The sequence below is a fragment of the Cryptomeria japonica genome, chromosome 1 (assembly GCF_030272615.1).
Source record: "Cryptomeria japonica chromosome 1, Sugi_1.0, whole genome shotgun sequence".
Lineage (NCBI taxonomy): Eukaryota > Viridiplantae > Streptophyta > Pinopsida > Cupressales > Cupressaceae > Cryptomeria > Cryptomeria japonica.
In genome coordinates, this window is record NC_081405.1 from 431,506,976 (window position 1) to 431,523,230 (window position 16,255).

General features: G+C 37.2%; 1 protein-coding gene across 2 annotated transcripts in view; it reads right to left on the minus strand.

Moving 5' to 3' along the window:
* LOC131064997 (sodium/hydrogen exchanger 1) overlaps nt 1-16,255 on the minus strand; it is a 279,796-nt gene that overhangs the window by 46,082 nt on the left and 217,459 nt on the right. For both annotated transcript variants that reach the window (XM_057999375.1, XM_057999366.2), the window contains exons 11-13: nt 12,363-12,498; nt 12,190-12,252; nt 11,918-12,001 (exon numbers count right to left, since the gene is read on the minus strand). In XM_057999375.1, the coding sequence (XP_057855358.1) occupies nt 11,918-12,001; nt 12,190-12,252; nt 12,363-12,498 (283 nt within the window). The remainder of the gene's footprint in view (nt 1-11,917; nt 12,002-12,189; nt 12,253-12,362; nt 12,499-16,255) is intronic.

Here is a 16,255-nt window from a genome sequence, read left to right on the forward strand (position 1 = left end):
TAATTTCCCACTTGAAGTCACAACAGTACAACTTAGCCCACCTTGTGAAAGCGGCTCGTGGCTCATGGATCCACCTGTTAATGTGGCATTTGCAATCCTTCTCTCTCTTGACATAGTATTCAGCTGCACTATCTTTGGAAATCTCCATATACACAGGTGCTGACGGTATTCTGAAGACTTTCTCAATAGTATCCGCATCAAGGTGGATTATTGCCTCCCCATCATCATTTCTAATGGTTCTTGTCTCCTTGTCAAAATGGTGAGCGCAAGCAAGAACAAATTCAGGTTCTAGGGCAGCCACTGGAAAAGAAGATGCATGATGAATGTGGCTATCCGAAAACTACTGCATATTACTATCATGCGGATCCTCCACCCTTTTGATGAATTCTGACATGTCAACATGCCTAATTTCCGTATCCTTGATATGATCCAAAGGAGAGGAAACTTGTGAAGGGGAGACCTCATTCTGGGATTTGTCATATTTGTATTTCATCTTCTTTGGAATGGAAGATGATGGTAAATCTGACATTGAAGAACAATCTGGCACGTTGCGATTAAGACTTAAAAGTGTCAAAGCAACATCAAGATCAGCTGCAATTAACATCTTTCCTTCTTCAAATGGGAAAAACTCTAACCTTTGCACTTCACAACTTTGTGAAAGGAGGATGGGGAATAAATAAGGATGCTCAAAACTTGGCTTTTGACCAATTTTGGATCTTGGGGAATGTTTTACAAGTATACAAGTGGGGAAGAACAAATGTGCAATCGGACTTTTAAAACCCGAATGCAGGTATACTTGTAAAAAGGAAAATGAAGAAGTGGGTGAAAAATGAGATTTTGACATGTGGGAAATGGCGGAAATGGTATGTACGGATAAGGGCAATGAGTATGAACAAAAATGGAAAGATTTGGGAAGATCATTTTCAAGAAAATGGGAAGAGCTTTCAACTTGTAATCCGGTTTTAAAAACCCGATTTTGAAAGAATGAGTATTTTCCAACTTAAAAACTTGGAATTTGACCAAAAGATGGTTAAAATTTTCCAACCAAAGGGAAGGTCAATTATTTTCATCTTACTTGCAATCGGGTTTTAAAATCCCGAATGCAAGTAAAGAGGGAAAATGGGGAAGACAATGCAACTTGCAAATTGTTTTGCAAACTTGGAACAAAGGGGAAAATCTCTCACAAAACCGATTTTAGGCAAGAACAAAACTAACATATATACAAATTGACCAAGGAAACTAAACAAACAAGAAATAAAAACAAAGAAGAAAGGAAAGAATCATACCTTAATCAATCAAAATGCCCTCCAAGAAGCAAGAAGCAATCCTTGAAAGAGAAGACAATGAACCTCTTAAATAGATACAAGAAGGAGATTCAAACCCTAGCCACGTTTTTCCAAAACACCTTATGCAGCAAAAAAAGGCTATCAAAATGGCATGAGAATTGGTCAAATCTTCATCCAAACCCCACATCTAAGCAAGACAAGCAAAAACGACTAAGGAGGAAGAGGACTCGTGGCAAATTCCAAAGGCAAATCGTGGTATTTCTACAACACATGTTGCTGTTTCAATGCCTTATAACCAGCAAATGAATCCACCAAATGGTGTGGAAAGAGTTTCAAGATGCGTGAAAAATAGGTATGAAACCAAAACGCCTTCCTCCTGCTAAGATTTCTCCACAAAAATCGGATTAGAAGTCTTTGCAAAATCGAACTCTAGGAAGGAGAATGCTGGTCGGGTTCTTGGGAGAGAACAAGAAGTTTAAAAAATGCATGCAACAAAAGAAATCGGGTTTCTTTCACCTTTTTACATGTTTAAAATGTTCACTTTTCCCCTCATAAGGCAAAATCGGGTTTGTGAGAGCAAACAAGTTTAAAGTACTTGTAATAGGGAAATAAAACTCCCTTTACAAAATTTTTAAACAAAAGACTAGTAAAGGGAAAATAAAATTCCTTTAACAACTAAAAGTGACTTTATAAAACTTGTATGAAGGAGAAAAACCCCTACCATAACTTAAAATCACTTAAGTGGAACTTTTTAAATGAATTACAAGTTTATTTAAACTTTATAATTTAAAGTTCACCTGTAATATGTCTACAAAGTTCCTACAATGACTTAAAAAGCCAAAAAGCAACAAGGGGGAAATAAAAAGTAAGTTACAAGTTCTATTTTCATAAAGTGCACTTGTAATTAACTTAAAATTTCCCTACAACACTAAAACAAAGGGAAAATTAAAACTTGCAACTCAAGGAAAATTTCCCACCTGCAGTCAGGGAGAAAAAACACGAAATTGAAGGAAAAACATAGCAAACGAACTCAAAACGCAATGAAATTTGAAACGTGGTTTAAGGATGGACTGAGGATTAGTCCAGTCCAAGGCTAAGAGGAAATTCTTCCTCGGGAAGTGTGACATAGAGTAAAATTTTCAATTTTTGACAAAACTTCATGATGTATGAGGGGAACCGCATGCACAACAGGACCCACAAGGGGTTGGCGAGCACACAGGAGGGGAGGAATTCTCCTCCCCAAAGGTAGAGGAGTTGGTGCTACGTTTGGGTAGGCCCAATCTAGAGGACCCCGTCAATACTATGCAACAATGTGTGTCTCAATTAGAAGGGATTGTAATGGACACCCTAGAATGCCCAAAAACCAAACCAACTGCTGATAGGAATTTAGTCAAACAGTTTGCATCCAACTCCTTATTTCTTCGTTTAATGTTTAAACCTCTTATGGCTTCGGAAATAAAATGTTTGTTTGTTTTTAAGTCTTTGCATAGGTTTAAAATCACATAACATGAACTAGAAGGAAATTACAATAATATGCAACATGAAGATTGAACTATTGCTGATATGATATTGTTTCTAGAATTAATAAAGTCAAATACATAGCAGATTTTTCAACTCACTAAATACTCCAGCATTTTTGACATAATGTTCCAACAATGACTTCCCATCTTGCAGCGACAGTAAAATGAATAGTGTCATGCTACAGCGACGTGAATAGTGCCGCGCTACAGTAGCGTGAATAGTGCCATGCTACAGTAAAGTGAATAGTGCTGCGCTACAGTGCTGCTACAGTTTTAATTAGTCTTCAATCAGTCCAATATCTTCATAAAATCATCCCTTCAGAATGGCATAAGCATTGGTCAAGAAGTGAAGAAGGTATGAACAAAACACCAAATCTGCCTGTAGCTGGAGATGCACCCAATCTACTTGCTAATGAAGCTAATAGCAATGGATTCCAAAGGCCAAACCCCAAAGGAATGACGTCTAGAATGTCACAAGAGAGGATAGACGTCTTCTAATGCCAAGAACGGACCTGCAACTCACACATCAATTTCTTCTCATATTCAATATGCCAAATGAAGCCACAAAAGCTTCCTTTTATTCTTTCTCCAAGGGTTGACCCAACTCACTTGAGCAATGTGGGATAAAAGATGTGCAATATAAAACATATTAAAATATTCACTTATGTCTCCCTTGGGTGCCCCTTTGATTTGCACACATCCCCATAAAATAAATATTAAAGTAACACTTTAATATTTTACAATTAAATTAAATGTTACTTTAATAACATTTCAGGCATTAAAATATATTAGCAATTGGGCTCCGAATAGCGCGAGTGATAGCTTGTCGGAAAGCCCTCATCGAGGAGTATCAAATCCAATCACCAAAGGTAGCCTCCATTGTGTCCTGCTGACTTACTCAAAATAGTAAGTATGCCTGAAACTAAGTAAATCAACTCCATTTTAGCCCAAACTGGAAATGATTAGGCCAAAACACTTCAGGATCCCCTTAAACCCTTCGTTAGCCCTCGGGACCATGTAGAGCTAGGCTAACGCACATACACTTGGTCAACTGCTAAAGTGGGGACATTACAGGGATAGCCAAGTTTCTGAGTAATGTGGGCCACATGGTGAAGGATATTGATGTTGGGCCTGATCCTTGGGTTGCTAGGGTGGCAGAATGACTTCTGTCATTCATGAAAGAAGGGTATAAAAGGGAATTTTTCCGCTGCTCACAACTAAGGGATGGCCGAAATCTGAAACTCAGGATATGTTGGATGAATGGACTGCCACTCTGGTGGTAAATGATGGGCACGACATTTGTGGATCCCTACGCAAGATGGAGATTGCCTTTCGCGGTTTGGTCCTCAAATACCAGAGAATGGTAGTAATCTGGATGGAGTCAGTGATTGCACAACGAGACTAGACAGTATGCGAGGTAGAGGCGGCAAGGAAGACATTGGCTAATCATATTCAAAAGAGCCAGGAGCACTCACGGGTGACATCTCTGGAGGAAACGGTGGCAAAGCATATTTAGGAGTTAGATGTCAGAGACAAACAAAAGGTCGAACAGGAGGAGAAGGCGACATAGTTGGGGGCGAGCTTGGCACGAAAGGAGCAGTTTAAGGGACAACGTGTGGAGCTTCAGCAAGCACGCAACAAGGTCATCGAAGCTGCCTACATGGTAAAAACTGTGTGGGAAAGGGAATTGGCCGCCAACCAGCGTCTCCAACATCTACAGCAATGGTCAAGCACCTCCCAGTCTTCGGTTTTACCAGGGACGCCCTCTAATCCTTCTCAGCAGTGTTTTGTAGGTTAGGTGAGCTCCCATTTTGTTTCGTTGTCTGGAAGACGACTACCTTTTTTTGGGGGGGGCTAATGTTAGTCGTAACATGCCAACATGGGAATAATATTGTGATTACCTTAGTTAATTGGCCATGTGGGGTTCCCATAGGGGTTACTTGGCAGTTAGGCAACGTTTGGTATCTCCGCCAACTACCGAGTAGTATTTATGTTGTGTTGTAAGGGAATCCCGACGTTAGTGATTATTGTACATCCATTTTGCCTGATGCAATAGAGATATCATTCTAGCCATATTGTGAATTCTGTTTATGTTCCTGTGAATTACTTTATGAATAATATCTATGTATATCCATTCTGTTACTTTGTAATCTAATTTGACACCATAGCGGTAAACAGTCACTTTGGGATGACAAAACTTCTCTACTTGGTTCACATTATCACTGTAGAGGGAGTAAGAGTGAACCCTGAGAAGATCAAGGCTGTTGTCAAATGGCCTACTCTACAAATCTCACACAGCTTAAGGGATTCTTTGGTTTTTGTGGATTCTAAAGGAGATTTGTCAAAGACTTCTCACAGACAACAACCCTTCTTACAGACTTGACTAAGAAGGGAGCCTTTGAGTGGTTAGATTCAACACAAAAGTGTTTTGAGCACTTGAAACAAGTGATGTCTACATGTCCAATGTTGGCAATACCTGATTTTATCAAACCTTCTGAGTTGGAGTGTGATTCTTCAAGAGAGGGTATAGGAGCAATTTTGATGCAAGAGAAGCACCCCATTGCATTCAAGAGCAGAAAATTGGGAGGTGTGGAGAGGAGCTACTCAATGTATGATAGAGAGATGTTGGCCATTATGCATACCTTGGCCAAATTTAAACCAATATCTAGTTGGGGGCAAGTTCATCAATTCAGACCACAATACCATCAAATACTTTATGAACCAAGAGGATCTCAATGAAAGGCAATAGAAGTGGGTCAACAAATTGTAGGCATACGATTTTAATATTGTTTGTGTCAAGGGAAAGAAAAACATAGTTGCTGATGCACTTTCTACGAGACCTCACATATGTTCTTTGGCAGTGATTTATGCTGATTGGAGAGAGTTAATTGCAGCAGAGTATGCCAAAGACTCATGGGAAACAAGAGTTATAGAGGGCACACTTCATGATGATAGGTATATAGTGGTCAATGAGTTGATCATATACAAGGATAGAATCTATTCGGTGCCTTCTTGACAACTTAAGGTGAAGATAATGAGGACTTTCCATGATGCACCTATGGCTGGTCACCCGGGTTTCTTTAAAACTTATAGGCAAATCTGAGAGAGGTTTACTTGGAAAGGACTTAAAAATGAAATCCTTAAGTACATCAAAGAGTGTCCCACTTGCCAGCAAAATAAGAATGACCATACTTATCCGATTGGTTTACTTCAGCCCTTACCCATTCCAAATAAAAAATGGGAATCAATCTCTATGGACATTATTACAGGGCTACCTAAGGTACAAGGTAAAGAATGCATTTATGTGGTGGTTGACAGGTTGACTAAATTTGCACACTTCTTTGCCATTTCAATTACTTATACAACAACACAGGTAGTAGATTTGTTTTTTAGAGAGATCTTCAGATTGCATGGGTTTCCCAAGAATACCATTAGTGATAGAGATAGCAACTTCTTGAGCATTTTTTGGTAGGAGCCCTTTAAATTGAGTTGCACTAAGCTCACTCTTAGCACCAGCTACCACCCACAAACAAATCACAGGCAAAAGTGTTCTTAGAATATTCTGTCAACAATTGATATTTCCAATCAGCTGAAATCTCAATAAGAGAGCAGAGTGTAGGTCTCTTGGAAAGAGCATCAACAACGATGTTCTTTTTTCCCTCAACAAATTCCACATAAAAATCATATGTCTAGATTTTGCTCACCCAACTCTGCTACCGTTCATTCAAATTCTTTTGTTCCAAATTAGGCTAGCACAAATTCGGTACCCACTAGATACTATCTGAATTAGGCTAGCACATGCATGATGGCTAGCATCTCCTTATCATAAGTGGAGTAAATTTTTTTTGCATCCCTCAGTTTTCTGCTCTTGAATGCAATCTGATGACGATTCTGCATCAAAACTGCACCAATTCCATGTCTTGATGCATCACACTCCAAAACAAATGACTGCGTGTAATCTGGTAACGCAAACATTGGACCAGAGCTCATGACCTCCTTGAGCTTGTCAAATGTCACATGTGCCTTATCAGACCAATGAAATGCGCCCTTCTTAGTAAGGTCTGTCAAGGGTGACGCCAACTATGAGAAGCCTCTCACAAATATCCTGTAGTAACAACACAATCCCAAGAAGCCTCTCAACTTTGATATATTCTTCAGTGGTAGCCAGTCCAGAATAGCCTATATCTTCTCCTGGTGTACTTTCACACCGTTAGCTCCAATCACATGTCCAAGATAAAGTATCTCGATCATCCCAAACTCACATTTGGAAGCCTTTGCATATAGCGACTGAGCCTCCATGATGCTCAATACTGTATCCAAATGTTGCATATGATCATTCCATGTCTTGTTGTATATCAGTATGTCATCAAAGAAGACCAAAACAAATTTCCACAATTGCTCACGGAAAGTGTGATTCATGCAAGATTGAAATGTTGCAGGTGCATTCGTGAGTCCGAATGGCATGACAAGAAACTCAAAGTGTCCATAGTGACAACAAAATGCAATCTTATGTATGTCTTCTTCCTGAACACGTATTTGGTGATAGCCTAAACAAAGATCAATCTTAGAGAAATACATGGCCCCGTGCAACTCATCAAGAAGCTCATCAATCATGGGAATGGAATATCTATTTTTAATGGTTTTCTTGTTTAGCGCTTTGTAATCTATGATTCTATGCACATACGCATAGTGTCGTCCTTCTTTACTAGAACAACTAATGAAGCAAAGGGATTAGAACTGGGCTAGATTGTCCTATACTTAGCAACTCCTTGATTGTTTTCTCAATCTCTTCTTTAAAATGGCATGGGTGTCAATAGGTCATAGTAATATCTGGTTTAGTGCCCTCCTCAAGCTCTATTACATGCTCAAACCCACAATCAGGGGGACGACCTAGGTGAAGGTCTCTAAATACTGTACTATGCTTATCCAACACTGTATGGATATCAACTTGATACTATGACGCACTATGGGAAGTAGGCTTAGAAAACATAAAACACTGAGTTGCCCAATCCGTGTCACCGTGTCTGAATAGAGCCTCCATCCTCCTTGCTGAAACTACTCGTGGACCACCATCTGACATTGCCTTAAGCACTAACTTTTTCCATCAACCATAAATTCAAGTTGCATCTGGTTAAAGTTTGTACGTACCACCCAAGTGACTCTAACCACTAGAGCCCCAAGACGACATCTATATTGTTGATCCCAAGCTCATAGAAATCATCTGTCAAGGTGTAATCTCCAATCTGAATGCTCAGTTTGGGAATCACCCTGGTGCAACTCAAAGTAAAACCATCAGCAACAACAACACTGAATCCTAGGAAGTCCTCAACCTATAGACCATGCTTCACCATTAATCCTTCATCAATAAATTATGCGTGGCTCCACTATCCACTAGGCAAACCATCTGTTGCCCCTTAAGGACACCTCTCAACCTGAAAGGGCGACTTCTGGGAACTCCAGATAGTGTGGCAATAGTATAGCGTGGAAATTCTTTGGCTGAAGTATCCTCCAATTCTACCTGCGGTGTTTGATCCTCATGCTCACTATCACCTCCAACACAAGCCTCTTGCTCTTCTTGTTCTTCATCATCCGACGTGACCTCAATCAAATGTACTTTGCCTTTCCCAAGGCAACGGTGTCTAGGCTCCCATGGTGCGTTACAATGGAAGCATAAGTTTTTCCTCCTTAGTTCATTCTTGGACTCTTGATCAACTTTTGATGGAGTGTTCTTCTGCTGATTGAAACCTTTTTTATTGGTTTCCATGGGCTGAAACTTTTCTTCTGAGGGTGAAAAGGTGTAATCTCAAGGTCAAGAGCTAACTCAATGGCATCATGCAAGGTGTTAGGCTTATGTGCCTTGACCAATCCCCTTAATATGTCACTTAGGCCTTCTACAAAGAGCATAGTGACTCTCTTTTTTGACATATCTGGAACCATGATGGAAATATTTTGCAACTCATTAACATATGATTCCACATGCCCAACCTATTTATTGAGCCAAGTCCCTATAGTAGACCTCTACATCTTTCCGGTCAAAGCGAGCAATCAGCTTATTAACAAATTCTTCATAAGAGTGTATCGTGGCATGATCCTGTGACACTAAACCATGGTGTCACCAGTCATATGCTACTCCCTCCAAATGCATAGTGGCAAACTGTATTGCCTTTTCCTCCTCCATGGGTTTCAATGATAAAAAAGTATCTAATTTATACCCATGATCTGGCACTGGTCTTTCCGCGTCCATCAAAGGTAGGCAAAGAAACCTTATTTAATGCATCCTTATACTCCATAGGTTGAGTGCCTTGCCTAGTTTGCTCTCTAGGCCTCTTTTCTTGCCTTTCTAATCTGAATCTAGCCTTATCTTTCTGTTGATTCATGAACTGCTTCAGATTTATTAATCCTCTAAACTTCTCTAGGAGTGCCATATAATCATCATAAGCAGCCATGACATCATCTGTAACATGTGTTTCTTCAACCTCTACCGCAAGACCACCTTCCTCTTCATCTCTTCTTGGCAAAAAGGTGGGACAAAGTGGTCGATCAGACCTTGTATTTGCTGTCCTAACAGCATTAGAGGCTGCTCTACCTTGATTTTCATGCCAAACCTCACTTCTTTCACCATCATGACTCTGTGCCTGAGGCTGGATACTCAAATTACCAATTGCATTAAGAAGTTGTTGCTGTGACTACATAAAAGTTTGCATCATATGTTGTTGCTGCTGAGCCATTTGAGCCAGTACCTCTTGTATGTTGGGTTGTCCATTTCCACCCCCTTCTTGTTGTTCTGCCATATTGCCAAGTTCAAACAAAAGTTCCCGTTCTTCAACTATTTCTTCTAATGGTTGTCCTGCTCTACATCTGGTGTAATATCTGTGAGGACCAACCTCTCTCAGGATCATAGAGACAACTCCAGATAATATTGAACCCTACTGTAGGTGAATTCTGACATGCAACTAAAACCCTCACAGGCTGGCAGGGTCACTGAGCTCTGATACCACTGAAATATTCTTTCCTTTGCCAACAAGTAAATTTGTAGAAGTAGCTTGTTTTGTTTTATTGATTTTACTCACAGCCAAACTTGTTTGATTTATAACACCCCAAACAATGAAACATGTGCAGTTAAACTGAAAATTGTCTTTCCTTGGTCGAAGTCTTATTACATAGAACAAATTCACAAACAATTCACATTAAACTGAACATATTAAGCAAATAATTCGCCTGACCTTATTTCTGGAATTTCAGACTTAATTGAATCCGAATATTGATCGCCATATTCATGTGCCTAGAGCAGTGAATCGTGAAGTCCATGAGCCACAATTTTATTGAAGACCAAGGGACGTGAGAAGGGTTTAATAGGCTGCGATTCCTATTCAAGCTGAGCCACCTCAATTACCAATGCTGACTGCTATGCTCAGGCTGTGGCGAAGTATGGAAATTGAATCAAAATTTGCATTGGTGAGTAGATCGAACCTTGCTAAAACCCTCAATCTATGACCTGTAGAAATTCAATGCCAAAAAGCTGATTGAATCGTCTCTTTTGAGCGCCGAATTGATGAGCTGATTTTTGCGAACTTGGAATCTGATTACCATTGACTTGCCCTGGGGTTGTGTCCAAAACTAGTGCTACAGGGGTCCTGAGCCAAAAATCACGTTTTGCAGAGAGAATTGATAAAAACATAATACGATTGTCAAGAATAAAGTCTTCAACTTCATCGATGCCTTTTATACTTCTTCATAAGGGTCGATTCATTTATATTTTTTGATGTTATCATTTAGCATTTAATGCTAATCGCCCAAAGTAATTAAATTTGACCCCATTAATATTGAATTGTCCTAGGTGATAATTAAGTTGTCACTTAAAATGGCCCCAAGTAATAAATAGACATGATGATTTATTACTTTACCCTTTTTCCTCATGTTAAATAATTACCTTATTCCCTTATTAATTAATTTTGTGCTCTAGCCTTCGGGAATAGGAAAGGCTGGCATAAATTACTCATGTCTGAATGTTAAGCGGAAAGGGACATTACAAGGTGCCTCTCATTAAAAGATATTGTTGTCTCTTGCTGGATTGGTGTCCCGTTGTAGGGGATTTGTGTCACATGTGGGTTGGTGCCTATGAAGCTTTGTAAAGAAGATTTCATTTTGTTGAGGCTGGATTTGGACAATAGATCCAAGTAGCTATTTGTTGTGGTTTTCTCCCAAAAGGGTTTCCACATAAAATCTTGTGTGTTTTATTTGTGTGGATGTTTTTGTTTGGCTCATAGCATCTGATGTATGCGTAGATGAAGGAAGTTAAAATGCTTTTACTATTAATTGTACATTTTGTATTGCAGGTCTCAATAAAGTGGGTTTGGCAGCTTTGTATGACATTCCCCTCTTTTGATTAACTAAGTCTTTTTTATTGTTTAACTTAAACTGATCCCAACTCTATATGTATTTGCACTACTCAGTCTCTGCCTTCAGCTGAATAGTATAAGCATGGTAGTTGTAGGGTTTACTTTCAGTCCAAAAAAGCATAAAAAACTTTCACCGCAAGTATAAGTGTGTTTTAGCCTTTGCCCTAGGTGAATCCAAAAAGACACCTTTAGTTTGTTTGGTAAGCATGTGCCACCCCAAAAAACATTGTACAAATTGTGAATAGCAAGAACATATTGTTTGGATTAGGTTAGTTATTGGAGCTTCCTCTTTTTATTTGCAGAACAATTCTACTATAGGTGTTATTCTATTTTGTGTCAAACTAAAAGGGACAAATTACAATGGAATACTATGATATTGCTCTATAATGTGGTTGCCTCTTTTATTTCAAATAAACCATTTCTATTATTTTTACTTGTGTGAACTCTATAAAGCATTAGTTTCTCTCTATTTCAAGTTGGAAATTATATAACATTTTTCACTCACAACATAGAGTTGTTTTAATTAACAAAAAATAAAAGTGGAAAATAAAAAGAATATAGCATGATTTATGTAATAATATTTTTTCAAAATTAATTTAAGTAAAAATAAAAATTTAAGGAATAAATGGCATGATTAACTAGATGGACAATAAAACATATAAATATCAATCCTTTTGATATAGGGCACTACAAAAAGTCATGATCTACATACCCCTGTGCTGAAAACTACCACAATTATGGTGCTTGTAATCATACGAGCATGGCCTTGTAACTTTGTAGTTCCCGAAGTTGTAAACTACAAAAGTTAGAGGCAAATAGTTGTAAAATACATCAGAAATATGTATTTCAATATCCAGCTAAGAAAGACACTATTTTGGTCAGCTTAGTGAAGCATTACAATCTTGCAGAATCCCACCCTGTCAAATACATTTCACCAATATTGAGAAAAAAAAGAACATTTTGACTTTATCATTCATAAGTTACCTGTCTGTAAGCCAGTGCCATGGAAACTGAGCCTCTCATTAGACCAGACCACCATATAATGATCTAGTAAAAGAATAAGAAGATGAATAAGATGCTCACATTAAAATCAATATTTGTCATGTTGAACTCAATATCACGTAAGTGTCATAGAAGGCCACATCAAGAAATTTTACCTGTTGCTTATACTCAAGTTTGGCATCAAGTGCTCTGCAGCAATTCGACAACCATGCAATGGGGAAGACAAAAGCTGCCCTTCCTACTAAAATTAAGCTCAAGAGAATGGCAGCAATTTCAGCAGATTTACCTGGACTGCACTAGAAAGGATTCAATCATTATACCAATTTCGAAATATCTTTAAGAGTAAATAAATATTCATATACAAAATGATCTATACGCATACATTAATGCCCACTTCTTATTTATATGTTTCTTTCTTGTGCCAATGTGACCTAAACAAAAATTTACCTATAAATACTAAAATGGTAATAGCACAGTTAAGAGAACGTAAGAACATATGAGACACTGATTCCATAAATAATTCCCTCATGTCTATAATATTTTTATATAGTTACCATTTAAATTATGCCTTCAAGATTACTTCATTGTGGATAGGCAACTCAAGGTTTTGATGGCTCAAAATCAAACTTAATGCTTTTGGCCCATTGAGTACGTATACTCTTTCTTTTACCTCATCTAAGTTCATTTTATTTAAAAAGAAAGGGTATTTAAAGGGAATAAACATAGAGGGAATTCTTGTACACACATTAGCTTGTGTGTATAAATATCACATAGCATCGTAACATAGAAAAGAAAGTTCATCATACAACACAGGAATATCTATCACACAACATATGGGTGATAATATTTCCATATGGTAGGATAAGGTTACACTTTGGAATGGGAATAAGTACAGCAATTGAAGTTCAGCCCATAGTAACCAGCAGTCTACAAAATCTTGACTAATTCTTCCTAGCCTTATCATATCACACGATAAAACATTCCTCCACATTCTTTTCTTTAATTATTACAAAGTTCCAATACAATCGAGAATTTTCCTCTATCCCTGCTAGTTCAGGCATATTTGTGATCCCTCACAACAGGATGGTGTAGATTGTGACTCTACTTGGGTCTCCCTCATTTGAGGTGGAGTTGGAGCCAATGGCAAGACTAAAGTAGTTGTGGACGCGTAAATCGTAGCTTTCAATGTAGGACATGGTGCTTGAGGCGAACAAACTCCAAAATGCTATCTACCACATGATATATGACCAATAATATCTCCACACAACATGATATGATTATACTCTAAGAAGAAATGACATATAATGTCTAGAAGTAGGAATTGGTACAACTATTGTACAACCTATGGAAACTAACCATATATTATGTCTTGAGTAAACCCTCCTAGCCTAGTCATAACACATAACAAGACATAGTACATTAAATATTTTCATTTCCTTATTACAAGGCATTTTATACAACCAAGAGTCTATGTCCATCCCTAATAATAGAGGGTTTTTTAAATTGATCTTTAAAAAATGGAGATAGAATACAATTAGAAATTAGAGACTTGTCACCATATTTGTAATGTCCCCATTTTTAATTTCTCTAGCATTGCAGCTGGCTTTGACCTTATCAGTGAGTATCTATGTTGTCAGAGGGGTTGTTTGATGTTGCTAGTGAGCTCAATTAGTCTTTAGGCCACTTATGCCACATTTCAAAGTGAATTCTGACTTCTGGTGTTCTCCAAGATTCTTGAAGAGGGCGTTTATTTATAGTAAGTCACTTGATCGGCCTTTATTTTTATTTTTCATCATCAAAATCACCCCAATGCAGTCACATGTTGATTTCAATGCTTTCTGATAGTTTCCACAAATCGGGTGTATTATTGGCTTTAATTTAATTATTTTACTAAGGTTGCTTAATTTCTATGTCACAAGGTTTGAGTTTGAGTTCGAGTTCAGCAACAATAAAATTCAGATGAAATTCGCCAAGGAGAAAAAATTCAACCAAAAAACGGAAAACATTTGGTTTATATAAATTTAAGAATATTAAAATAAAATACTAATACATGTAAAATTTAAAAATATAAATATTATAAAAGCTAAATATAATCAATTAGTATATTAAAAATATTAAAGTATAATATATAAAAAATTAAAACAATAAATAAATTAATACATTTAAATTTTTTAATTTAAATATTATAAAAACTAAATATATTCAATTAGTATATTAATAAATATTAAAATTTAATATATAAAAAATTAAAACAATAAATAAACTTTATTTTGTTCAGTATTATAAAACAATAGATAATTAAATAAAGGAAAAAGAAAAAAACATAAAAAATAAATTATACATAAATATGGAGTTGGGGGAACAAGTGAATGCATATGTATTTTTAAAAATCAGGTATGTTTGAAATTGAGAGTCTAGCTTGACACTCGAATACCCATTGAAATGGCCAACTTCCCCTATTGAGAGCCGCTTGCTACTTTTGATGGGTCGAAAAAAGAGATCGATGACCACATACAATGAAGTTGCAAAAGTCATTTTGTAGGACACAAACATTTGCAACCTGTAGGGTGGATTTTGAAAAGCCCACAATGAAGTTTATGATACCCTTTTTAATCCGAAAAATATAGATGAAAACAAGTTTTAAATATATTTCCAAAAAAAACCCTAACTTAGTTTTTCGTACATATTTAAGGTGGACGAAAATGATTTTTTGGGGTTTTTAAAAATTCGTTAGATTGCAAATTTCATGGATGAAATTTGCTGAACTTTGTGACACAGCTTAATTTTATTTAAAGAAATCACCTTAGTGTTATAGTTTGTTGGAACGAGAATAAAAGGTTTTAAATGATGGATGCTTCATTAAGTGATTAAGTGCAAGCAATAATTAAATAATGAAATAAATCACTTTTCGAGGATATAAATCTTATTTAATTTATAAAGTGACTTTTTATTGTATATCCTGAAAAGTTCCCAAAAAGATTACAAAAGGAGATTTGGAGTTTGGACAACTCATTTAGCATTATGTAGATTATTTTCATTTCTTTTGGGGAAAACCATGAGGTTCTATGGGATTGAACTTGGTTCATCTCACCTGTTTAGAGGATGGAAACCCTCTCTGAGAATATTAGCCACTGTGGTGAAAGATCTTCCCTGGTTAATGCGGCATGGTTCACTCAAAATCATGGATTGTGTTGAAATTTTTTTTGCAAGTATGGTCAAAGATTAGTTTGGGGAAGTTTTGTAGAATATTTTTAGATAGTTTTTGAGAACTCCATGATAGACTAGAAACAAAGTATTGGATGATTTTCAATTAGTTGTCTGGCAAGATATTATAGCTTATGAAGGTATGAATCTTTTATATTCCTATTGAGGCATTAAGTTCTTAGTTTAATCCAACAGTTGGGCGAGAGAACTATAGTAGGTCAAATAGTATATTGGTGTAAGACTTCAATACTCAACGCTAGAATTTAGAATAAAAAGAATAGAGTCAGAACCCAGAACCATGTGAAGTAGGGGGTCTTCCATCGAACGCCATACGTAGTCAAGGCATTAGGTGATATTTATGGGACACAAGTGTAAGGGAACCATGGAAGAAGAAGAAGAAGAAGAGGAAGGAGAAAAAGAACTTTTAACATCCATGACGCTACACATTGAAAGAATATGGGATAGTCAACCTTGCCATCACTGACTTTTGCATTTCGGTTCTTTTTCTATACAAGCTGATGATGAGCTCCCCTAGTTTCCCAACAGCCCCCTCATTGAAAAGACTATACCAAGAAACAGTTGTCAAAACATTATCATAATTGCTCTTGATGTCTCTATAAGCATCACATTTCAAAATGAAGTGTCTTTCAAATTCAACTACCTTAGAAGTGCATAAGATACACACCCTTTCTTCCCATGTTTCTTTTGGCCTTTTCCACCATCTTGTTTCACATCAAAGTTGATGAGAGTTGGTTCTTAGTTGAGCAATTAGAATTTGGCTCTCCAAGGGATACAAGCCTTTATGTAAGCTTTTTGAAAAAGACCACATGTGGGATTGAACTCC